Source organism: Callithrix jacchus, chromosome 8 (genome assembly GCF_049354715.1).
Source record: "Callithrix jacchus isolate 240 chromosome 8, calJac240_pri, whole genome shotgun sequence".
In the NCBI taxonomy this organism is placed as follows: Eukaryota; Metazoa; Chordata; class Mammalia; order Primates; family Cebidae; genus Callithrix; species Callithrix jacchus.
The window spans coordinates 69,787,470-69,812,636 of NC_133509.1; the positions used below are offsets into that span (position 1 = coordinate 69,787,470).

Here is a 25,167-nt window from a genome sequence, read left to right on the forward strand (position 1 = left end):
CCAGCTGTCTAACCAGACACAGGATGCATGTAAGAGACTTGTAAATTACACGGTCTATTTAGGTCACATTGATAGGCAAATCACTATTCTGGGCCCCGAGGAAGCCTTTTCGTTCTTGCTATAGTCAATTTATTCTCCAGATGAAAGCCTCAAACCGCCACGACCCAACTTTCACCTCGTACCTTCAACCCGCTCAAGATGCAAACTTGGCGCAGGCGCACACCTTCGAAGTCCTCCCGCCCTCACTCTGCGGCCCCCATAGTGGGCGGGGCCTCAGAGCTCGGCGCTCGAACTAGCTCCAGCGCGGTGAGTTTGGCGTGCAAGAGCGGAAGAAATGCGGCTGGTACCCCGGAAGAAGTCGCTGCAACTTCCGGGAGGGACTTGTACGCTTAGTGCGGGAGCTGCGGGGTCCAGAGATAGTGTTTGAAGTAGCGGTTCTACCAACATGTCCCGTGGTTCCAGCGCCGGTTTTGACCGCCACATTACCATTTTTTCACCCGAGGGTCGGCTCTACCAAGTAGGTGAGTGAACCAGGTCCGTCTGTGGTCCACCTGAATTGCCCTGTCATGGTACGGCCCGGAGCGAACAGACGCGGCCAGAGTTTAGTCTGGGGTCGAAGCTGGGCCTGAGCTGGGAAGGGTGAGCGGCTGACACTAGGTTGAGCTCTGTGGTGTTTGCAGCCCTGTCTTGACGCAGGGATCTGGGGACTGAAGGCCTGGCTCTCTGCAGGGCGAACAGCCGCACTGCCCAGACCCAATGGAGAGTTCAGGAAGTTAGGGCTGACTCTGGCTTCACGAGGCCCCGTCAGTTATTGCATTGTGCCCTGACTAGGTACAAGATCTGTTTCTAAAGGGTAATTGATTCCTTAACGTCTCAACTAAAATGCCTCCTCTCCGTTTTCCTTTGTTTGCAGCATGGACTTCCTTGTCCTGTGGTTAATTCCACACAGGCATTCCGAGCCTGCTCTGTGCTAGTCCTAACAGATAAAAAGATGAATGAATGTCACACCCTCTTCCATATTGAAGCTCACAGCTTATAAGAGAGTGACAGGTTAAACAAACGGATAAAAAAATGAAAAGGACCAATTTACAAGTATCTACACAGTTTAAGATATCTTTGGGAAACTGATAGAATGAGTGGCTCTCAATTGTAGAGCTGCTCTTGAAATTGGCATCCTCTTTTTAGCCACATCTGTTTGAATGCTCCCATAGTTTAAATGCTGGTTCTGAGTTGTAGATGCGGTACTGTGTACTAATTGCATACTGAAGAACACCTGTACTGGAAAGAAACTAATTATCAGTTAATTCGGTATAGTAATGAATTTTGTTCCGTTGAAATGGTGTGAAGGTTTAGGTTATGATTATAAGCCAGACTCTTGACCTCTTGCCACAGAGAATTTAGTGTCAGGAGAGCTTGATTTACATCTGGTCCATGATAGTTTTATTTTATTTTATTGTTTTGAGCCGGAGTCTTGCTCTGTCCTAGGCTAGAGTGCAGTGGTGCAATCTCCGGTCACCGCAACCTCCACCTCCTGGGTTCAAGCGATTCTCCTGACTCAGCCTTCCGAGTAGCTGGGATTACAGGCGTGGGCCACCTCGCCCAGCTAATTTTGTATCTTTAGTAGAGACGGTTTCACCATGTTGGCAAGGCTGGTCTCGAACTCCTGACCTCGTGATCCGTCGGCCTCGGCCTCCCAAAGTGCTGGGATTACAGGCGTAAGCCACTGCTCCCGGCCATTGAATGAGTTTAGTAGCTCCGTGCTTGCACAGTAATACAATCACCTGCGCTTGGAATCATAAGGAGAGACTTAGTCTGTAAATGAGCTTCTCTTCACCTGTAAATTTTAGAAATAGAGTTAAAGATAACTTGCAATTAAATTGTTCAGTGTATTACTGTACAGTGTATATAGTATAGCAAGAAACAGCATCATGTTGGATAATTCAGTAGCCCTTTTAATTTGTATCCAGTTGAAAAACGTGATTAAAGACTAAACAAAGAGATAACTATCCTCAAGGAATTTTCATCTTTTTGTGTTTTATTCCTGAGTTTTAAATAATTTTCTTATATTAGACTACTGCTTTCAGTGTTTTATTCGTGATTTTTAATATGTGAACAGGAAAAGTCATTCTGAGAACTACACTTTGCGTCTATATACTATATTGTGAAATCCATCCATAAAGCGTAATTGTTCATGGTTCCCAGATTCGGTGAGTAGAAAGGCTGGATACAGTGTCATTGTGATACTTTTTAAAGTATTTGAAAGAGAACATCTATCTGAAAACAAGTTCATTATCTAGACAGAATGATTTTAATCTCTGAATAACACACTCTATCTGCTATTCAGGGCATTAATTAGACATTGTTAGGAAAAAGAAAGTGAAAGAATAGTTAGTATGAGCAAGCAGTATAGTGGTGAAGAGCTCAGGTCCTGGAGCCATACCTGGATTCAGATCTCTGCCCTGCTCTATACTAGCTGATCTGGGCACTTTCCAGGTATGTAACCTTAGCTTTAGTTTCTGTTTGCAAAATTGGACTCATAATAATTCTTCCTTAAATGGTTGTTTTGGGGATTAACTAAGGCAACGTATGTAGACTGCTTAACGTGTTTCTGCCACATAGCAAATGTTCAGTAAATGTTACTAGATGCTTGTTTGATTCTTTGGCTCATTTTTTTTGGTCTATTAGATTAGAAGCTCTGTATGGAATATTTCCCTTTCTATGGGTCCCTTCATGTTTAGTTCTCCAGTAAAATATATACATAATCATAATCTAAACACTGTTTATAAACTAGAATCCTCCAAAGACAAAGCATGGAAGGATTATAGGATTCAAGTGTTAACACTGACAGTAGGAAAATAATATTTAAAAAATGGGATGATGATGAGGGGAGATCAATGGGAGGTAAGTATGCTCCTCATCTTCCGTACTTAGGACTCAAAAGATTAATGTAATCTGAAGTTGATCAAAAAATAAAGGTATATGGGCCGGGCACGGTGGCTCAAGCCTGTAATCCAAGCACTTTAGGAGGCTGAGGTGGGTGGATCATGAGGTCAAGAGATTGAGACCATTCTGGTCAACATGGTGAAACCCTGTCTCTACTAAAAATACAAAAAAATTAGCTGGGCACAGTGGCATGTGCCTGTAATCCCAGCTACTCAGGAGGCTGAGGCAGGAGAATTGCCTGAACCCAGGAGGCGGAGGTTGCGGTGAGCCAAGATCGCACCATTGCACTCCAGCCTGGGTAACAAGAGTGAAACTCCGTCTCAAAAAAAAAAAATAGAGGTATACATATAAAGTTATAATGCTTGGCCAGGTGCAATGGCTCACACCTGGAATCCTAGCACTTTGGGAGGCTGAGGCAGGCGGATGACCTGGCGTCAGGAGTTGAAGACCAGCCGGACTAACATGATGCAACCCCGTCTCTACTAAAAAATACAAATAATTAGCTGTGTGTGCTGACGTGCCTGTAGTCCCCGCTTCTCTGGAGGCTGAGACACAAGGATTGCTTGAACCCAGGAGTTGGAGGTTGCAGTGAGCCAAAACTGTGCCACTGTATTTCAGGCCGGGTGATAGAGCCAGACTCTGTCTAAAAATAAAAATAAAGTTATGCTAACCATAATTATATAAACATAATTTATAATTATTAAGAACATATTATTGGTGGTTTGCTCCCAGGGAGTAGAGAGACTTTTCATTTTATGCCTTTTAGTAACTATTGAAATATTTCTCTTAATGTACATATGCAAGTTGTATGTGTGTACATGTCTTCATGTGTTAAAAATTGTAGCTTTGAAATCTGTTTTTGGGAATTGCCCAAGTTACTAGAGGGAGGACGTGCGTTGGGGATCGGGGAATAGGACTGAGGCCCTAGTTGGCCAAATACAGCCTGGCTACTTTTAGGACCTTCTCTTCTAATTGCTGATCCTTTGCTGAATAAGTCTGGCAAAGGAGAAGAGGGGTAGTTTTTGGGATTTGCTTGCCAGGTGGATGTGAGCACTGCCTGATTGCTGCAGAGAAGGGAGCATGCTAATAGGGAACTAGAAAGAAATGGACTGGTGGAGACATACTGGAAATTAAATGTAGAAGTGGCATTGTGTATTGAAGCCAGAATTCCTGAGTTCAAGTCCTTGCTGCATACCAACTCTAAGAACTGTCTATCTGTAAAATAAAGATAATAACCACCTACCTTATAGGGCTTTGAGGATTTAATTAGTTAATAGATATAAAGCACTTAGAACAGTGCCTGGTGTAGATAGTAAGCACTCAATTAGTGGGGTTTTGTTTGTTTGTTTTTGAGATGAGTCTTGCTCTGGCGCCCAGGCTAGAGTGCAATAGCGTGATCTCGGCTCACTGCAACCTCCACCTCCCAGGTTCAAGTGATTCTGCTGCCTCAGCCTCCCAATAGCTGGGATTACAGGCGCACAACCACCACACCTAGCTAATTTTTGTGCTTTTACTACAGACGGTGTTTCACCATGTTGCCCAGGTTGGTCTCAAACTCCTAACCTCATGATCTGCCCACCTCAGCCTACCAAAGTGCTGGGATTACAGTCGTGAGCCAGCCCAGCCTTCAGTTAGTGTTTTCTGTAGGGGATGCGGTCAAGAAGAAACAAATTGCTGATGTCAATGAAGTCAGAAATTTCACAAATGACTAAGAAGTACTTACTATTTGCCTCTTTTGCAATTGAAAACTATTCTTATTTTAATGCAGTATTTCTCAACCCAGGCTTCTCATGCCCTCCTTGAATCTGATTTGAAATTCAATGCATACACAAATGCATACATGTGCATATATACATAAATAACCTATATAACTAAAAAGTGTTTGGATCAAATACTGCTGTATTTTCAAACCTCATATTCTCCCTCCCTCTCCCCCAGTGTTAAGATTTCTAATGACCCCACCCCTTTGAGGAATCACTGTTCTAACGAGTAGGTTTGGAGGCACTTAGTGAACCACACGTCTCAACTATGTAGTCTACAAGTTTAGGGAAAAGCAAATAAGCAGTTTCAAAAAATCTTAACGTAAGTTTTTTTTGGTCACACAGCATTGAAATTGAATATGAATATGCTTTCCTTGCCCCAGTAGAACATCCCTTGTTGTTTAATAACTAAACTCATAGAACATGTATCTCTCAATTCATTTTTATTTTTCAAGCCCATGTTTATTTGGGAGAAAATCATATACCCCAAAACTCTACAGCATTCTAAACAAAATTATGGGTGGGAAAAGTCTTGAGTTGCAGTCCTAATAATTGGTAGGACCTCAGAATCACCTGTAGATGCTTTGCAAAGCCTGGTGAGTGACATAAAGGGATATACATCTCTGCTGTTGTTCTCACAGCCTGAGCTGCGCCTACTATGAGCCATTGTCTTTCTTGCATTGTATCTTTGTCCTGAACATTTTGCTGCCGTTCCTTTTATGTTTAGCCCCTGTATTTTTCTTTCTTTCTTTCTTTTTTTTTTTTTTTTTTTTTTAAAGACGGAGTCTTAGTCTGTTGCCAGGCTGGAGTGCAGTGGTGCTATCTCAGGTCACTGCAACCTCTGCCTCCCAGGTTCAAGCAATTCTCCTGCCTCAGCCTTCCGAGTAGCTGGGATTACAAGCAGGCACCACCACACCCAGCTAATTTTTGTGTTTTTAGTAGAGACGGGGTTTCACCATATTGGCCAGGATGGTCTCAATCTCTTGACTCATGATCCACCTGCCTTAGCCTCCCAAAGTGCTGGGATTACAGGCATGCACCACCACACCATCTTTAGCCCCTGTATTTTTCTAGTATTCTACAAAGAAATCCCAGAAAAGTTGGGTGAGTGTTGGGAAGGCTATAGGGAAGGAAACAAAGCAAATAAGATATTACTACGGAAAAGACATCTTTACATACAAAACAACTGTTTATAACATTTTGTTTGAGCAGCAGTTTACTCCTAACCTAATGGTGTGTTGTTGGGTTGAATCATGAAACTGCTGGTCTTTGGCTATTTTTTAACCTGTAAAACTGGCAGTTTCATGTGTTTTAACCTAATACTTAGTTATTTTACTGTGTCTTCAAGATTTAGAAAATTGGGAGTTGGAGCAAGTGTAATGCATTATAATTTTTCCCATTTGAAAAATGGAAAATGAGACCAGGCACAGTGGCTCACACCTGTAATCCCAGCACTTTGGGAAGCCGACGCAGGTGGATCACCTTAGGTTAGGAATTCAAGACCAGCCTGGCCAACGTGGTGAAACCCCGGCTCTACTAAAAAATACAAAAATTAGCTGGGCATGGTGGTGTGCATCCAGATACTAGGGAGGCTGAAAAATTAGCTGGGCGTGATGGTAGTCCCAGATAGTAGGGAGGTCGAGGCAGAAGAATTGCTTGAGCCCGGGAGGCAGAGGTTGCAGTGAGTCAAGATCGCACCACTGCACTCCAGCCTAGGAGACAGAGCGAGACTAAACAAAACAAAACCAGATTACTCAGTTTTGTAAGTTTCCAAAATTTTAGCCCAAACCAAAATCTTTGGTGATGTAAATAGTGTTTAAGTACTGTTGCCAACATTTGAATCCTGACTTTAAAAAATAAATATCCCTTGGCAAGTACTAGAGCCCAAAAAAAGAAAAAATAAGTAAGTAAATATCCTTTTAAAATGCTGCCCGTAACTATTCTTGTTATCTTTCTTTCTTATTTTTTGGAGACAGAGTTTCAGATTAACCTGATTCTCCTGCCTCAGCCTCCCAAGTAGCTGGGATTACAGGCACCCACCATCATGCCCGGCTAATTTTTGTATTTTTAGTAGAGAGAGAGTTTCACCATGTTGACCAGACTGGTCTTAAACTCCTGACCTCAAGTGATCTGCCTACCTCAGCCTCCTGAAGTGCTGGGATTATAGGCATGAGCCACCAAGTCCATCTGTGTATTTTTTGAGACAGGGTCTCATTCTACCATCCAGGCTAGAATGCACTGGTGTGTTCATAGCTCACAATAGCCTTGAACTCTTGGGCTCAAGAAATTCTTCTCCTTCAGCCTCTCAAGCAGCTGGGACTACAGGTGCACATCACCATGCTCAGCTAGCTTTTTATTTTTAGTAGAGATGATATCTTGCTGTTTGCCCAGGTCATGAACTCCTGCGCCCAAGTGATCCTTCTGCCTCTACTTCTTAAAGTGCTGGCATTACAGGTGTGAGCAATAGCACCCAGCCTCTTTTTTCTTAGTTGGCCTTCATGTGCTGTAAGTTGTCTGTCTTTGCTCTCAACTGTGATACTACTTTTTACCCTGCCAGTGTTTCCTTAAAGGATATTCTTTAGGTGTTGAGTTGTCTCTAGATTCTTTGCCCTGGCAGTTTCCATTTTCTGGGAATTGTTATAAAACATTTCATAGTGATAGTGTTAACATGGGGATTCATTGGCCAGGCACAGTGGCTCACGCATGTAATCCCAACACTTTGGGAAGCCGAGGTGGGCAGATCACTTGAGGTCAGGAGTTTGAGACCAGCCTAGCCAACATGGTAAAACTCCATCTCTACTAAAAATACAAAAAAATTAGCTGGGCATAGTAGTGCACACCTATAATTCCAGCTACTTGGGAGGCTGAGGCAGGAGAATTGCTTGATCCCAGGAGGCTTGAACCTGGAGGCCGCAGTGAGCCAAGATTGCGCCACTGCACTCCAGCATGGCAACAGCGAGACTCTGTCTCAAAAGAAAGGATTCATTTATACAAGCCTTTATTGAAATTATAGTGCAGCTTGGCGGCTAGTAAAATAATAGTACAAAAAAAGGTACTATGGGAAGTGACTGCTTAGGAGAGTTGGGAAAGGCTTCTCAGAGGTTAATTGGCCCAGATGAAGATTAGGTAAGGAAATTTGGGGAATCAGTGCATATATCAGTCAGCGTGGATGGAGTATAGACAGTAACAACTGGAAGAGTAAATCATAGCAATATTTTGAAGGGGCTTGAGTACCGTGCTAGAGTTTGGACTTTGTTCCATGGGTTTTGGACAGAGCTAGCAGGGGTCTTTAAGAATGGTAAGGTAATTAAGTAACATAATGGGAGAGTTGAGTGTAGAAATGGGATTAGAAAGGGACTGATGGTTCACACCTGGAATCCCAACAGTTTGGGAGGTTAACGCAGGAGTATTGCCTGAGACCAGTAGTTCAAGACCAGCCTGGACAAAATAACAAGACCTTGTCTCTGCAGAGTATATAAAATGAAGTTAGCCAGGTGTAGTTGTGCACACCTGTCGTCCCATGTACTCTGGAGGCTGAGGTAGGATGATTGCTTGAGCAGAGAAGTTTCAGGTTACAATGAGCTATGATCACACCACTGCACTCCAGCCTGGACAACACAGTGAGACCTTATCCAGAAAAGAAAATAAAATGGGGACTGGTGGCAGGAAGAACAATTAGAAGAGGTTTGTTCAGTATCAGTAATTCATATAAACCCTAATGAGTGAATTAAGGTAATAAGTGAGAAAGGGTGGAGGAGTCCCTTGAGCTTATTTTTCAAATTTTTATTACAGAAAACTTTAGACAAATGTAGATAGATGCTGTCTCATAATAATAATAATAGGGCCGGGTGTGGTGGCTCACGCCTATAATCCCAACACTTTGGGAGGCCAGGCAGGCGGATCACGAGGTCAGGAGTTTGAAACCAGCCTGACCAACATGGTGAAACCCCATCTCTACTAAAAATACAAAAATTAACCCGGCGTGGTGGAGGTGTGTGCCTGTAATACCAGCCACTCCAGAGGCTGAGGCAGGAGAATCGCTTGAACCCGGGAGGCAGAGGTTACAGTGAGCCGAGATTGCGCCACTGCACTCCAGTCTGGACAACAGAGCGAGACTCCATCTCAAAAGTAATAATAATAAAACCAGTTAAATCCAAGCCATATTTGAGGATTTCTTTTTTTTTTTTTTCCCCATATTGAAATAGGATCTTGCTCTGTTGCCCAGGCTGGAGTGCAGTGGTGTGAGCACACGGCTCACTGCAGCCTTGACTTTCCTGGGCTCAAGCAATCCTGCTTGATTCCAAGGAACTGGGACCGTAGGTGTGCACTGCCATGCCTAGCTAACATTTTTTTTTATAGACAGTCTCACCATGTTGCCCAGGGTGGCCTCAGACTCTGGGCTCAAACAGTGTTCCCGCCTTGGCTTCCCAAATCGCTAGGATTACACCAAGCTGAGGATTTCCTTTAAGGTGATTTTTCTAGAATCATTTTTGCTCTTTTGTTCTCTCTTAAATATTTAGCCATTTAGAAATATTTGATTTTTTACAGTTTTTGTTTTGTTTTGTTTTGTTTTTTGACGGAGTCTCGCTCTGTCACCCAGACTGGAGTGCAGTGGCGTGATCTCAGCTCACTGCCAACCTCCGCCTCCCAAGTTCTAGCGATTCTCCTGCCTTAGCCTCCGGAGTAGCTGGGACTACAGGCATGCACCACCACACCCAGCTAATTTTTTGTAATTTAGTAGAGATGGAGTTTCATCATATTGGTCAGTCTGGCCTCAAACTCCTGACCTCAGGTGATCTGCCCACCTTGGTCTCCCAGAGTGCTGGGATTACAGGCGTGAGCCACTGCACTGGGCCCAAATTTTTTATTTAAAAAACATTTTTAGTAGAGACAAGGTCTCATTATGTTGCCCAGGCTGGTCTTGAACTCTTGAGTTCAAGTGATCCTCCCATATCAGCATTCCAAACTGCTGAGATTACAGGTGTGAGCCACTAGGCTGATTTCAGGTGGATCACCTGAAGTCAGGAGTTCCAGACCAGCCTGTCCAACGTAGTGGAACCCTGTCTCTAATGAAAATACAAAAACTAGCTGGGTTTGATGGCAGTCACCTGTAGTAATCCCAGCTACTCAGGAGGCTGAGAATCACTTGAGCTCGGGAGGCAGAGGTTGCAGTGAACTGAGATGGTGCCACTGTACTCTAGCCTGGGTGACAGAGCGAGACTTCATCTCTAAAATAAAAAATAAAATAAAATAAAAATTTGCAGAAATATATGGCATGTAAATTGGTAGTGTCATCTGTAATCTTACTGTCCAAAGACAATGATTATCAATTATACTACATGGTTCCAAAAGTAGTTTTTTTGTAAGCTACCATTTTGATCCTAGTGTTTTAACCAATGGAAGGGATTGACAGCACCTTGAAGGGCACAAGCTGACGTTTTTTACAGATACAGTAATATGTTATAGGTAATATAAAAATTGCAAAAAGTGTGATTAAGAAAAATTCAACTTGGTAGACAAAAATCAGTGCAGGCTGGGCACAGAGGCTCAGACCTGTAATCGCAGCACTTTGAGAGGTCGAGGTGGGCAATCACGAGGTCAGGAGATCAAGACTATCCTGGTCAACATGGTGAAACCCCATTTCTACTAAAAATACAAAAATTAGCTGGGCGTGGGGATGCACACCTGTAATCCCAGCTACGCGGGAGGATGAGGCAGGAGAATTGCTTGAACCCAAGAGGCAGAGGTTGCAGTGAGCTAAGATTGTGTTACTGTACTCTAGCCTGAGCGACAGAGCAAGACTGCATCTTCAAAAAAAAAAATCAGTGCAAAATAAACAGGAATTAAAACTGCATGTGGTCAAATTAGTTACTGACCAAAAGTTAACAGAATATTAAGTCTAGAAAGAATTTAGAGAAGCTAACTGAACTGGGAAAACCAGAGTTAGAAATAGTGGCTAGAAAAAGCTTTTTAAATGACAAAACATCATGATAAAGATTTAGTATGATCAAAATTAAATTTAAACTTTACTGTGGCTGGGAGTGCAGTGTCTCACACCTGTAATCCCAGCACTTTGAGAGGCTGAGGCAGGCAGATCACCTGAAGTCAGGAGTTCAAGACTAGCCTGGCTGCAGCCAGGTACAGTGGCTCACACCTGTAATCCCAGCACTTTGGGAGGCTGAGGTGGGCGGATCACCTGAGGTCAGGAGTTCAAGACCAGCCTGGCCAACATGGTGAAACCCCATCTCAAAAAAAAAAAGAAAAGACTAGCCTGGCTAACATGGTGAAACCCCGTCTCTACTAAAAATAAAAAAATTATCCAGGCGTGGTGGTGCACACCTGTAATTCCAGCTACTTGGGAGGCTGAGGCAGGAGAATAGCATTCACCTGGCAGGCAGAGGTTGTAGTGAGCCGAGATCGCACCACTGTACTCCGGCCTTGGTGACAGTGAGACTTTGTCTTTTTTTTTTTTTTCTTTTTTAATTTAGAGCCTCTGGAAATCAAAGACTTTGTCTTTTAAAAAACCAACAAAAATGTTTTGGAAATTTGAAATAATTTCAGTAAAATAAAAATGGAAGAAATTGAGTTAGTTTAACTGTGACTTATGGTCATTATTATTATTTTGATTTTCATATCTTGGAATGCTGTATAAACCTTATGTGTTCATATAGCTCTTTCTCATTCTTTTTAATGACTTTATTATTTCATTGCAAGAATCTACAATAATTTATTCCAACTTAAAAACTGTTCTGTTTTCCAGAATATGCTTTTAAGGCTATTAACCAGGGTGGCCTTACATCCGTAGCTGTCAGAGGGAAAGACTGTGCAGTAATTGTCACACAGAAGAAAGTACCTGTAAGTAATGATGCCCAAATAGTCAATAATTACAGAATATAAGAATTTTTTCATGGGTTTGTAGAAAAGTATGTGTTTATATACAAATATTAACATGATTCTTGCTTTGACTCTGCTTTCCTGTCAGCCAAGAAGTGTCTGTTGAATGTTTATGTACAGTTCAGCTCTGTGAACAGAATTAACATATTGAACTTGGTGATGTGATTAGAAGCATCATGGGATTTCTAAGTCGAGTAAGCTATAGTTTGTCCACAGGAAAAGTTATCATCTAGAAAAGGAAAATAGCCAGGTGTGGCAGCATGCACCTGTAATCCCAGCTACTAGGGAGGCTGAGGCAGGAAAATCTCTTGAACCCAGGAGGCAGTGGCTGCAGTGAACCGAAATCGCACCATTGCACTCCAGCCTGAGTGACAGAGTGCGACTCCGTCTGAAAAAAAAGAAAAAGAAAAAAGGAAAGTAGAGCCTCTTAAAACCCACCACCACCCCAACCCACCCCCGCTTTTTTTTTTTTGAGACGGAGTTTTGCTCATTGCCCAGGCTGGAGTGCATTGGTGAGGTCTCGGCTCACCGCAACCTCTGCCTCCTGTCTTCCTGTGATCCTCCTGCCTCAGCCTTCTGAGTAGATGGAATTACAGGTATGCGTCGTGCATCACCACACCCAGCTAATTCGAAACCCTTTTTAAAAATTTGATTTCAACTATAAAATGATCAGAAGACATTTATTATATAGTTTATTTTTATAGTTCCATAGTATTACTTTTCTTCAAGAAACAGGGCAAATCAAAAATAAAAATATGGGCCAGGTACGGTGGCTCATGCCTGTAATCCCAGCACTTTGGGAGGCTAAGGCAGGCGGATCACGAGACCAAGACATAGAGACAGTCCTGGCCAACGTGGTAAAACCCCGTCTCTACTAAAAATACAAAAATTAGCTGGGTGTGGTGGCACACGCCTGTAATCCCAGCTACTCTGGAAGCTGAGGCAGGAGAATCGCTTGAATCCAGGAGGCAGAGGTTTCAGCGACCTGAGATTACAGGGAGCCAAGATTGCGCCACTGCACTCCATCCTGGTGACAGAGCAAGACTCTGTCTCAAAATAAATAAATAAAAACGTAATTTTATTTTATAGCTCTACAGAAACCTATAAGTTTAAATATATGTGTGTGTGTGTGTGTGTGTATATATATATATATATATATATATCTTTATTTTGTTCATTAGGACAAATTATTGGATTCCAGCACAGTGACTCACTTATTCAAGATAACTGAAAACATTGGTTGTGTGATGACCGGAATGACAGGTAATTAGCTAGGTATCTACATAGATATACAAGCCTTTTGTTATTTTCTGCACATTATTTTGAGTTTTGTATTAATTTTAAACTTCTCTTATTGCCTGGTTTTCAGGTGCCATGAGTGGATTTGCAGTCTTCTAAGACTATTATCAATATTTTAAGAGTATTGTGAGCTTTTTTGAAATTATACATATAATTTATATATAATTATATTTATATATAACATAATTATTAAACGTGTGTGTGTATATATATATAAAACAATTTTTAAATTTGTTATAATACATATAACAAATTTAAAAATTAGCTGGGGGCTGGGCACAGTGGCTCACACCTTTAATCCCAGCACTTTGGGAGGCCGAGACAGGCAGATCACTTGAGTTTAGGAATTCGAGACCAGCCTGGCAAACATGGTGAAACTCCGTCTGTACTAAAAATACAGAAAAAGCCAGGTGCAGTGGCTCACACCTGTAATCCCAGCACTTTGGGTTGCCGAGATAGTAGGATCATTTGAGGTTAGACGTTCAAGACCAGCATGGCCAATGTGGTGAAACCCCCATTTCTACTAAAAATATAAAAATTAGTTGGGCATGGTGGCACACACCTGTAATCCCAGCTACTCAGGAGGCTGAAGCAGGAAATGCTTGAACCCAATAGGTGGAGGTTGCAGAGAGCCAAGATTGTACCACTGCACTCTAGCCTGGGCAACAGGCTAGACTCTGTCTCAGAAAATAAAAATACAAACAAATTTAGCTGGCTGTGGTGGTGGCTGCCTGTAATCTCAGCTACTTGATAGGCTGAGGTAGGAGAATTGCTTGAACCCAGGAGGCAGAGGTTGCAGTGGGCCGAGATCGTGCCACTGTACTGCAGCCTGGGCAATAATAAGATGTGATCTGGAAAAACAAAAATTAGCTGGTATGGTAGCACATGCATGTAGTCCTGCCTACTCAGGAGGCTAAAGTAGGAGGATCACTTGAGCCAAGGAATTCAAGGCTGCAGTGAGCTATGATGGCTCACTGGGTGCCATTCCAAGACCCCATCTCTAAAAAAGAAATGAAAAACTAAGCCTAAAAAATATTAAGAAAGATTATTCTGTTTTCTTAATGCTTTTTTTTTTCTTTGAGACAGAGTTTCACTTTGTTGCCCAGACTGCCTCTGCCTCCTGGGTTCAAGCAATTCTCATGCCTCAACCTCCTGGGTAGTTGGGACTGCAGGCATGCACCACCACGCCCAGCTAATTTTTGTATTTTTAGTAGAGACAGGCTTTTGCCATATTGGCCAGCCTAGTTTCGAATTCCTGGCCTTAAGTGATCCTCCTGTCTTGGCCTCCCAAGGGGTTGTGATTACAGGTGTGAGACACCATGCCCAGCTTCCTTAATGCTTACTCTTTGGGGAGTTACTGGACACTTGTAGAAACTATTTTGACTGCTGATGAAAGGCTCGGAATAGAGGAGATCGATCCAAGATGGCCGACCACTAACAGCTCAGGATTGTAGCTCCCAGTGAAAGCTCAGAGAACGAGACGATGCCACATCTTTAGACGAATTTTCGTCACTCACTGATTAGCCGATTCCCAGTGGAGGAGCCCCACGGGTCGCCAGCGCGACTCTTGTGGCCGCCGCAGCGGTTTTGCTGGCGTCTCGGCGCAGCAGCTCTTCATGCAGAGCCAACGGGACTGCTTCCCCTATTGACCGGAGTTTGGAGCTCCGGGAAGTCAGAGCTGCTTGTTGCGGACTCAAGAGGGAAGCCAGACCAGAGATTCCCGGGCAGAAGAGCACCATCAGTCTTATCGCTGCTATTTAGGCTGCCACAGTGGGTTGCTCGGATCCCAGCACTGGGAATCAATAAGTCGGACGTCGACTCAGAAACCTAATTAGAAAGGCGGTTCATCTACAATGAAGGGGAAAAAACAGCCTAAGAACGCCGAGTATACTCAAAATCAGAACCCATCAGCAACGGAACAAGCCCTGATGGAAAAGGACTGTGTTCCATTATCTGAAGTAGGCTTTAAAAGGTGGATGATAAGAAACTTCTGGGAGTTAAAGGAACTTGTTCTAACCCAATGTAAAGAAACTAAGAACTTGGAAAAAAGGTTAGATGAAATGTTGAAAAGAATAGACAACATAGAGAGGAGTACAAATGAACTTATGGAGTTGAAAAATACAACACGAGAACTTAGTGAAATATGTACAAGCTTAAACAGCCGAATGGATCAAGCAGAAGAAAGGATATCAGAGGTCGAAGACCAACTTAATGAAACAAAATGACAAGACAAGAATAGAGAAAAAAGGATAAAAAGGAATGAGCAAAGTCTCCAAGCAATATGGGACTATGTGAAAAGACCTAATATACGCTTGATTGGTGTACCTGAATGTGACGGAGAGAATGAATTCAAGCTGGAAAATACTCTCCAGGACATTATCCAGGAAAATTTTCCTAATTTAGCAAAGCAGGACACTATTCAACCCCAGGCAATACAGAGAACACCACAAAGATATTCCTCAAGAAGACCAACCCCAAGGCACATAATCGTTAGATTCACCAAGATCGAAACGAAGGAGAAAATATTAAGGGCAGCCAGAGAGAAAGATCAAGTTACCCATAAAGGTAAACCTATTAGGCTTACAGCAGATCTCTCAACGGAAACCCTACAAGCTAGAAGAGAGTGGGGGCCAATATTCAATATACTTAATCAACAGAACTTTCAGCCCAGAAGTTCATATCCTGCCAATTTAAGCTTTACATTTGAAGGAAAAATAAAATCTTTTAGGAACAAGCAAGTACTCAGAGATTTTATTACCACCAGGCCTGCTTTACAAGAACTTCTAAAAGAAGCATTATACACAGAAAGGAACAACCAGTATGACCCTTTCTAAAAATACACCAAAAAGTAAAGAGCATTAACATAAAGAAGAATTTTTATCAACGAAAGGGCAAAATAGCCAGTTAATATCAAATGGCAGCAACCCTAAATTTAAATCGACCAAATCTCCCAATCAAAAGATACAGACAAAATCTAACGGTATATCCAAAGATATACATAGACTCAAAATAAAGGGTTGGGAAAAAAAAAAAAAGTACCAACCAAATGGAGAGCAAAAATAAATAAATAAAAAGCAGGAGTTGCAATTTTCACATTTGACAAAATAGATTTCAAAGCTACAAGGATACAAGGGTAAAAGGATTAATGTAATAATAAGAGATCTTAACACCCAGATACATAAGACCCATAATGAGATTTAGATTCAACGAGACAGAAAATTGATAACGATATCCGGGACTGGAACTAAGATTCAGAACAAATAAACTCAATAGAGCTCTCCATTTTAAACACACAAAATACACATTATCCACAAAATCTAACTATATATCTAAAGATATACAAAGACTGAAAACAAGGGGATGGAAAAAAACTCACCAACCAAATGGAGAGCAAAAATAAATAAATAAAAAGCAGGAGTTGCAATTCTCACACTTAATAAAATAGATTTCAAAGCTACAAGGATGCAAGGGTAAAAGGATTAATGTAACAATAAGAGATCTTAACACCCAGATACATAAGACACATAATGAGAATTAGATTCAACGAGACAACAAATTGATAACGATATCCAGGACTTGAACGCAGAGCCAGAACAAATAAACACAATAGAGGTCTCCATTTTAAACACATAAAATATGCATTAACCACTTTAAACACTCAAAATATTGATCGGCCATTATTGAAACCCATTTTAGGAATGAAGTAATATTCCTTTTTCCCTCTTTTTCTTTTTTTCCCCTTCAAAAAAAAAAAAAATAAATGGAAGAGTTACAAATAAAAGTTGAATTGTTAAGAAAACATCTGAAAATATATGATAATCTCTATCATAATACAATAACAGTTCAGAACATATGCAAATTGTAAAGGTCTAAAGTGTCTGAAGAAACCACACAAGTCAGAAAAGTTTTGAGATACATAAAATGTTCTTTTTACTGTTCTTTAAAGATAAGTAGAACCAATGCTGATCTATATATAGCACATTTTAAAAGGTTAAAAAAAAAAAAGGCTCGGAATAATAGGGCAGTACTGTGTAGACAGCTTCATGTTTTTAAATTTTTTCATAAACTTTTTGACCAGTTATTTAGTATTCGTTGGGGGAGAAAAAGGCATAGTAGACCCCTTGTCTTTTTAACTCATGTATTTTCCCACTATATAGATGGGAAAAGAACCTGACTTTCAGGTTCATTCTTTCCTTCTAACCAGGGAAACCTTTGTTTTTTATGCTATAAGCTGACAGCAGATCCCAGGTGCAGAGGGCACGCTATGAGGCAGCTAACTGGAAATACAAGTATGGCTATGAGATTCCCGTGGACATGCTGTGTAAAAGAATTGCTGATATTTCTCAGGTCTACACACAGAATGCTGAAATGAGGCCTCTTGGTTGTTGTAAGTATCCTAAGAAGTCTCCCAAATAATCAGCGAATTGTAACTTTTTATAGAACATGCATAGAGAAAGTTATTTCAGTAACACTTGAGTTCTGAACATATGGTTTAGAAATTATATAAGGTGGGAAAATCTTTACTATAAATCAGAGCTAAAGGATAGGTTTCACAACAGCATGTCAGGCATTATCTTTAAAGCTTTAGATGCTATTAGACTTCGTATCAACATATTTCTATTTGGAGTATGTGATTTGAAAGATCCAAGTCCTGATTTTATTGGGATGTTGTAATGAGGTTCTACTGCAATTCCAGATTATTAATTCTGTAGAAATGCCTCCATCAGGCATCTTAATGTAGCTGTTTCTTTTGACCACCCTTAGGAATTAGGATCACACACAGGTCTGTGATTCACATTTTTAGAATAAATTTCTATCTTTGAAAACAAGTAAAATTGTATTGAGAGAGGGATGAGATTTACAGATTTTTAGCTGTAATGTAATAAATTAGCCTGAAAAATGTAATGCCTGTTTGTTTCTGGCATTGTATCATTCATTTATGAGCATGAAAGCAGTCAGCGTAATGATTTCTGTTTAGCATCTGACCCTCTTGACTTCCTACTTAAAAATCACTTAAATCCTATTCATCTTGCAAGACCTAGGAGTAAAGAAGTATTTGTTGTTTCCCCAAGCAGTGAGTGGGTACCTTTTTGTGTTGCCCTCATACTTTGTATATATCAAATATAAGAAAGCAGTTAAACCATTCCTTAAGTACTTTGTTAGCTGCTCTACCGAGTAGAAAGAAATTTAATGATGGCGTTTATTTTAATTTAATGCCTATAATATGGTAACACTAGAATTGTAGTGACAAAGTTATATGTATAGAATTTAGAGCTTGGTTTGTGTGACTTATTAGAGGAGTGTATACCAACAGTATTGAAGATGGGCAGTGTATAGGTGAGCAGGTAGCCCATAAGTGTATTGCAGTTTGTGCCGGCATTCCCAAAGTATGCCCATATACTATTCCCTGGAACTTTAATAGTATTTAAAAAAAATTTTTTTTTTTAAAAGGTATTTCTGTTTCTTAATCAAACTGAAGAACTACTGAGTTAAATAGGTCAATCTACAAAATAATGTTTCAGAGTATTTAATATGCTATTATTTATTGTTTCCAGAAGAGGTATATGAAAGTGTCTTTGGGCCAGGTGCAGTGGTGCACACCTGTAACCCAGCACTTTGGGAGGCCAAGGCACGAGGATCACTTGAACTCAGGAGTTTGAGATTAGCCTGGGGAACATAGCGAGACCTCATCTCTAAAAAAGAAGGTGTTTTTGAAATGTATTTGAATAGGCAGCATCTTGAAGGATTAGGGTTCAAATAAACATGCTTGGATAACAGCAAGGATTGGAAATCCTGTTTTTAAATTGTATTTGTAATTATTCAAACTTTTTTTTTAATCTGATAAATTCTTTTGTGAAATGGGAATTTTTCTGTTACCTAATTTACCTGTGGTGATATTTTATGAGTTTTCTTTAAGGAAAAGGCATATTCTAAAATTGATGGCCAAAGTAATGATTAATAACAGCTATGTGACACCACCAAGAAAGAGGAGAAAAGATATTTAATTAGGGTCTTTCTCTCTTTTTAGGTATGATTTTAATTGGTATAGATGAAGAGCAAGGCCCTCAGGTATATAAGTGTGATCCCGCAGGTTACTACTGTGGGTTTAAAGCCACTGCGGCAGGAGTTAAACAGACTGAGTCAACCAGCTTCCTTGAAAAAAAAGTGAAGAAGAAATTTGATTGGACATTTGAACAGACAGTGGAAGTAAGTCAACCAAAAAGGAGCTGACTTTTTTGATGCTATGTAGAACAGTGAGGATCTTTGCATAACTGACATTGTATAAATGCTCTTCCTGAATTACATCACAAGAATCAAGTTTGTCAACTTAATAATGAAATTGGTATCATACAGCTGACATAGGAAAATTTGGGTTGCTTTTATTAATTTAATTTCTTATTTCATAGTATATTTGAGCTGGCATTTAACAAAACACACATAATAAAATAAGATTTGCTTGAGTCCAAGTGTTCAAGCCAGTTCCATTTACCACCAAGAAATTAAAAACAAAAATTTTAGTAGATTTTGGGTGTAAGAGTCAGAGATTAAAGCCATTGAGAGGATGCTAACAACATGCTTCCGATAAATGGCTAAAGAAAAATTACCATCTAATGCTTTTATGTTTGGTTTGGCAGTATGCCTAAAGGAGATACAAAGCTAATTAATGTTCAGGAAGTACTGGGCTGTGTCTAAATGTTTCTTAAAGATTCTTTATTGCAATTCATAATTAGTTACATAATTAACCACGTCAGGTATATAAACACTTAAGGCCAGGCGTGGTGGCTCAGCACTTTGGGAGGCAGGCAGATCACCTGCGGTTAGGAGTTCAAGACCACCCTGGCCAACATGGCAAAACCCGTCTCTACTAAAAATACAAAAAGTGAGCCAAGCATGGTGGCAGGCGCCTGTAATCCCAGCTACTCAGGAGACTGAGGCAGGAAAATCCCTTGAACCCAGGAGGTGGACGTTGCAGTGAGTCAAGATGGAGCCACTGCACTCCAGAATGGGCGACAGAGTGAGACTTCATCTCAAAAAAATAAAACAAAAAAAACCTTAAAACATTCTTAAATAGTTTGTACTGTAAATTCCTTGAAGGTGCAGAGTGTATCATGTATCTTTATTCTTTCCCCATTTCACCCCAAGTGCCAAGTGAAGACTAGTGCCTGGGTCATGAAGCTAATAAACTGTTTTGTATAAATCATCCTATTTTGATTAATGGACCCCTTTATTATTTGACTTGGTAGAAACGAGTTTATCATTGGCGGGCAATACATTAGAGTTAAGCAGTCTGTTAGTAACATTGCACTGCCTCGTTGAAATATGGAGCCTCCTGATCGACTCATGATTTATATTGAATAAGCTAGAAATGAGAAAACCTTGGAATCTCTTAAAAAATACTCTATTTTAAAATGATACTTTTTTTCAGACTGCAATTACATGCTTGTCTACTGTTTTATCAATTGATTTCAAACCTTCAGAAATAGAAGTTGGAGTAGTGACAGTTGAAAATCCTAAATTCAGGTGAGTTATATTGTGGGCCAAGGTGAAGGTATGTGAGTCCATTTGTCCTATAACTTGTGGGGGAAACTTTTTTACTTTTAAAAATTTATCAAATTTTTCTTTTTTCTTTATTGGTACAAAAGTAACATTTTTTTTTTTTTTAACTAACATTATAGTTTTGTTTTGTTTTTTCCCCAAGCACCTGAGATCTGTTTTAAAACTTGTTGGACTCTCTTTAAGAGTCAGATATGAAAGCTTTTCTCCTTATTTCAAAGTTATATCTAACACCAAGTAATCTTTATGTAAGGAATAAAGTAAGAATAAGTGTTCTCTTTTTTTAGTTTAAGGCCAATACAAATTTAATTCCCAAAATAGGAGCTTGCAAGTTTTTCAGATAGAACTTTGGTTATTTAGTGGTTCTCTAAGTAGAACTGTGAGGAGCAATATGAGCTACTGATATATGTCAGACCCTTATCCGGAGATCTTTGGAAAGCCCAAATTTTGAATACAGCTATGCAGATGCTAGATGTGTGTATGTTCTTACTCACTAAGTGACTAACTCCCACGCATTAGCCTTATAGCTTCCATTATTCAAACCCATACTGAGTGGTCCACATTATCATCTCATTTAATCCTCCCAGCAGCCCTATGAGGCAGCTGATATACCACAGACTAGAATGCACTTATATTTAACTGTAATGAAAATACTGCAGTGAAATCCACAGATACCAGGAAGTATAGGAGACGGTTTTTTTTCCTATAGAAAGAAGTCTTATAACTTGGGTGGTGGCGGGGATCAAGTTACTTTTGAAAAAGGTGTTTTGTTGTTTTTTAAGCAGTAAAATTTTAGCAGGAGTAATTTAAAAATCTTTCTAAAGAACCTATAATTAGTTCTTGTTTTCTGTTTGGAGACTTGCCATCTTTAAAATTTTTATTTGCATTTATTTCTAAAATTGGTAAGAAACAAAAAATCTTGTCTTCAAAAATAAATTCTGTGAAAGTAAATAATTAGAATATATAACATAGCATCAATTATTTAAATGCTTAACATTGCCTTCAGTTGCACTAAAAAATGACCTTTTGACAAATCTCACTTTGTAGAAGTCTAGTAGTAATAGTTCACTTTAACAAGGTTGTCAAAGAATTGATTCCTTTCGAGGCAAACATCATGTAGAACATGCATGTGTTCTAGGCTGCACACAGTGGCTCACACCTATAATCCTAGTACCTTGGGAGGCCGTGGCAGGCAGATCACTTGAGGTCTGGTGTTTGAGACCAGCCTGGCCCACATGGTGAAACCTCGTCTTTATTAAAAATACAAATATTAGCAGGATGTGGTCATGGGCGCTTGTGATCCCAGCTCCTTAGGAGGCTGAGGCAGGAGAATTGCTTGAACCCGGGAGGTTGCAGTGAGTCAAGACTGTGCCACTGCACTCCAGTCTGGGCAACAGAGCCAGACTCCATCTCAAAGAAAGAAAAAAATGTATGTTAAACATGGAGCACTCTCTGGCTGGTAGACTGTTCATAGAATGACAACTTTATTTTCATGAACTTCTGCTGAATCTGAACACTTTAATATACTTAAAATTTCTCTGAATTTTTATCTTTGAGCTGACATAAACTTGAGTTATACTACATATAAATGCATTTTGATGGCTGGGCCCAGTGGCTCATACCTGTAATCCCAGCACTTTGGGAGGCCAAGCCAGGTGGATCACGAGGTCAGGAGTTTAAGACCAGCCTGGCCAATATGGTGAAACCCTGTCTGTCTGTCTCTACTAAAAATAGGAAAATTAGCCAGGTGTGGTAGCACAGGCCTATAGTCCCAGCTACTCAGGAGGCTGAGGCAGAAGAATCGCTTGAACCAGGGAGGCGGAAGTTGTGGTAAGCCGAGATCACATCACTCTAGCCTGGGCAACAGCACGAGACTCTGCCTCAAAATAAATAAATAAATGCATTTTGACATAGAAGCTAAATAGAATATGTACAATTTAGCTTTCTTTATATTCATTTGAAATATTTTCTATCTTAGCTGCAGATAAAGAATTTTAAGAGACAGTTCTAAATCTGTTAAAGAAGTAAACGTTTTTGTATACAGGTGAAGGTGATATCGTATCTGGGAGGATAAGTATGTGTATGGACTTTTTAAAAATTGGTTTATAAATTGATAATTGTTGAAGAAGGTCCATAGGTATATGGCAGTTTATTATACTATCCTACTTTTATATGTGTTTGAAATTTTTTTAACAGTTTTTTTCCCCTTTTGCCTTCTAGGATTCTTACAGAAGCAGAGATTGATGCTCACCTTGTTGCTCTAGCAGAGAGAGACTAAACATTGTCCTTAGTCTGCCAGATCCATGATGTCACTTACCTGTGTGTTTGGTAACAACAAACCAACATTACGGAGCGGAGATCCCCGGATTGAAAAACGAGCCTCTCCCATTCCTCCTACCACTGAAGTGGTTAGGACTCTATATAAATAAAAACAGTGCTTTTGGGAAATAATTGCATCCTGTTGTTTTCACCTCCTATTTTAAAATTTATTTTTTATATATAATGTACATATTTATGGGGCACAGTGTGATGTTTCAATACATGTTTACATTATAATTATCAAATAAAGGTGATTAGCACATCCATCACCTGAAACACCATGTTTTTGTGGTCAGAACATTTAAAATTCTTTCCTAGCTATTTTGAGGTTCATAATACCTTATTTTTAACTTTTTAATTTTTTTTTGCTCACCTTCAACTGTCTTGATCGAGTTACATTATTTTTTGTTTTTTAAAACGGTCTTGCTCTGTTGCCCAAGCTAGAGTGCAGTCCCATGATCATGGCTCACTGTAGCCTTGAACTCCCTGGCTCAAGTAACCCACCTCAGCCTCCTTAAGAGCTGATACTACAGGCATACACCATTGCACCCAGCTAATTTTATTTTTTGTACAGATGGGGTCTTACTATGTTGCATAGGCTGGTCTCAGACTCCTGGCTGGCATTAAGCAGTCCCCTTGCCTCAGCCTCCCAGAATGCTGGGAGGCATGAGCCATGGTTCCTGGACCCAGAATACCTTACTGTTGACTGTAGTCACTCTGCTGTGCAATAGGATACCAAATCAACCTCAAATTCCTGGAGGTGCTGCCACCTTAGCCTCCCAGGTAGCTAGGACTATGGGCATGTATCACCAAGACTGGCTAATTATCTTTTAGAAAGATAAAAAAAATTGACATAGGGGTCTCCCAGTGTCACCAAGGCTGGTCTTAAACAAACTCCTGGTCTCCAGCAGTCCTATCTCAGGCTCCCAAAGTGCTGAGATTACAAGTGTAAGTCACTGCACTGGGCCCTTCCTCTCCAATTGTAACTTTTTAGCCGTTCACCAACTTCACTCCATCCTTTCCACTACCACCTCCAGTCCCTGGTAACCACTGTTCTATTCACTATTTACAGATTAACATTTTTAGATTGGGCATGTAAGTGAAAATGTGGCATTTGTCTTTCTGTATCTGGCTTATTTTCACAGAATGTATTGTCCTCTAGGTTTATCCATGTTATAAATGACAGGATTTCATTCTTTTTAACCACTGTGTAGCATTTGTGTGTAGACATAACATTTTCTTTATTAATTCACTGTTGAACACTTAAGGCAATTATATCTTGGCTATTGTACATACTCCTGCAATAAACATAGGATTGCAGACATCTCTTCAACATATGGACTTCACTTCCTTTGAATACATACCAAGGAGTCCAGTTGTTGGGTCACAGAGTAATTCTATTTAATTTTTTGAGGAACATTCATACTGTTTTCTATAATGGCTAGACTAATGTACATTCCCCTTAATTGTAAGGGTTCCCTTTTCTCCGCATCCTCATCAACACTAGTTACATTTTATCTTTTTGATAATAGTCATGCTAATGAATCAGGTGATATCTCATTGTGGTTTACCTACAGTTAAGTATTAAGCCTTTGGTATATGCAGACAGATATTCACCATCTAAACATTGTAGCTTTGGTGATTTTGCTGACACCTATACTAGTTTACTTGGTTTAAGAAATTTCAGCCAGCACCAGGTGTGCTGTCTCGCACCTGTAATCCCAGCACTTTGGGAGACCTAGGCTGGCAGATCGTTTGAGCTCAGGAGTTTGAGACCATCCTGGGGAACATGGTGAAACGTTGTCTCTACCAAAAATGTAAAAACTTACCAGGGTGTGGTGGTGCACATCTGTGGTCCCAGCCACTTAGGATGCTGAGGTGGAAGAATTGCTTGAGCTCGGAGTAGAGCTTGCAGTGAGTGGAGATTGTGCCACTGCTCTCCTGCCTGGGTGACAGAAATTCCATCTCAAAAAAATAATTTATAGCCAGAAATGTAAACTGTAGCTATAGGATATAATTAAATAACAAACTACAACTTTGGTTTTGAAACCTACTCTGGCCAGGTGCTGTGCCTCACACTTATAATCCCAGCACTTTGGGAGGCTGAAGCGGGAGGATTGCTTGAGGCTAGAAGTTTGTGATGAGCCTGGGCAACATAGCAAGACCTCATCTCTACAAAAAAAAAAAGTTTGCTTAATTAGTTGGACATGATAAACCTGCACCTGTAGTCCCAGCTACTCAGGAGGCTGAGGCAGGAGGATCACTTGAGCCCAGGAGTTTGATGAGGCAGTGAATTGTGATTGTGCCACTGCACTTCAGCTTGGGTGATAGAGCAAGACCCTGTCTCCAAAAAGAAATCTGCTCTGACTGTAAGTTGGCATGTGAAGCAAGGCCTATA

The 25,167-nt window shown here is 40.4% G+C and overlaps 1 protein-coding gene across 2 annotated transcripts in view; it reads left to right on the forward strand.

Moving 5' to 3' along the window:
• The window catches only part of PSMA6 (proteasome 20S subunit alpha 6), a 38,229-nt gene extending 15,331 nt beyond the window's left edge, over positions 1–22,898 (forward strand). The window contains exons 1-7 of one of the 2 annotated variants that reach the window (XM_054239872.2): positions 351–521; positions 11,464–11,558; positions 12,779–12,860; positions 17,128–17,283; positions 18,925–19,103; positions 20,323–20,417; positions 22,671–22,898. In XM_054239872.2, the coding sequence (XP_054095847.1) occupies positions 446–521; positions 11,464–11,558; positions 12,779–12,860; positions 17,128–17,283; positions 18,925–19,103; positions 20,323–20,417; positions 22,671–22,728 (741 nt within the window). In that variant the 5' untranslated portion in view covers positions 351–445 and the 3' untranslated portion in view covers positions 22,729–22,898. Of the gene's footprint in view, positions 1–350; positions 522–11,463; positions 11,559–12,778; positions 12,861–17,127; positions 17,284–18,924; positions 19,104–20,322; positions 20,418–22,670 lie in introns of those variants that run through there. The other variant, XM_035260332.3, reaches the window with a different exon arrangement.
• Positions 22,899–25,167: the final 2,269 nt, after the last annotated feature.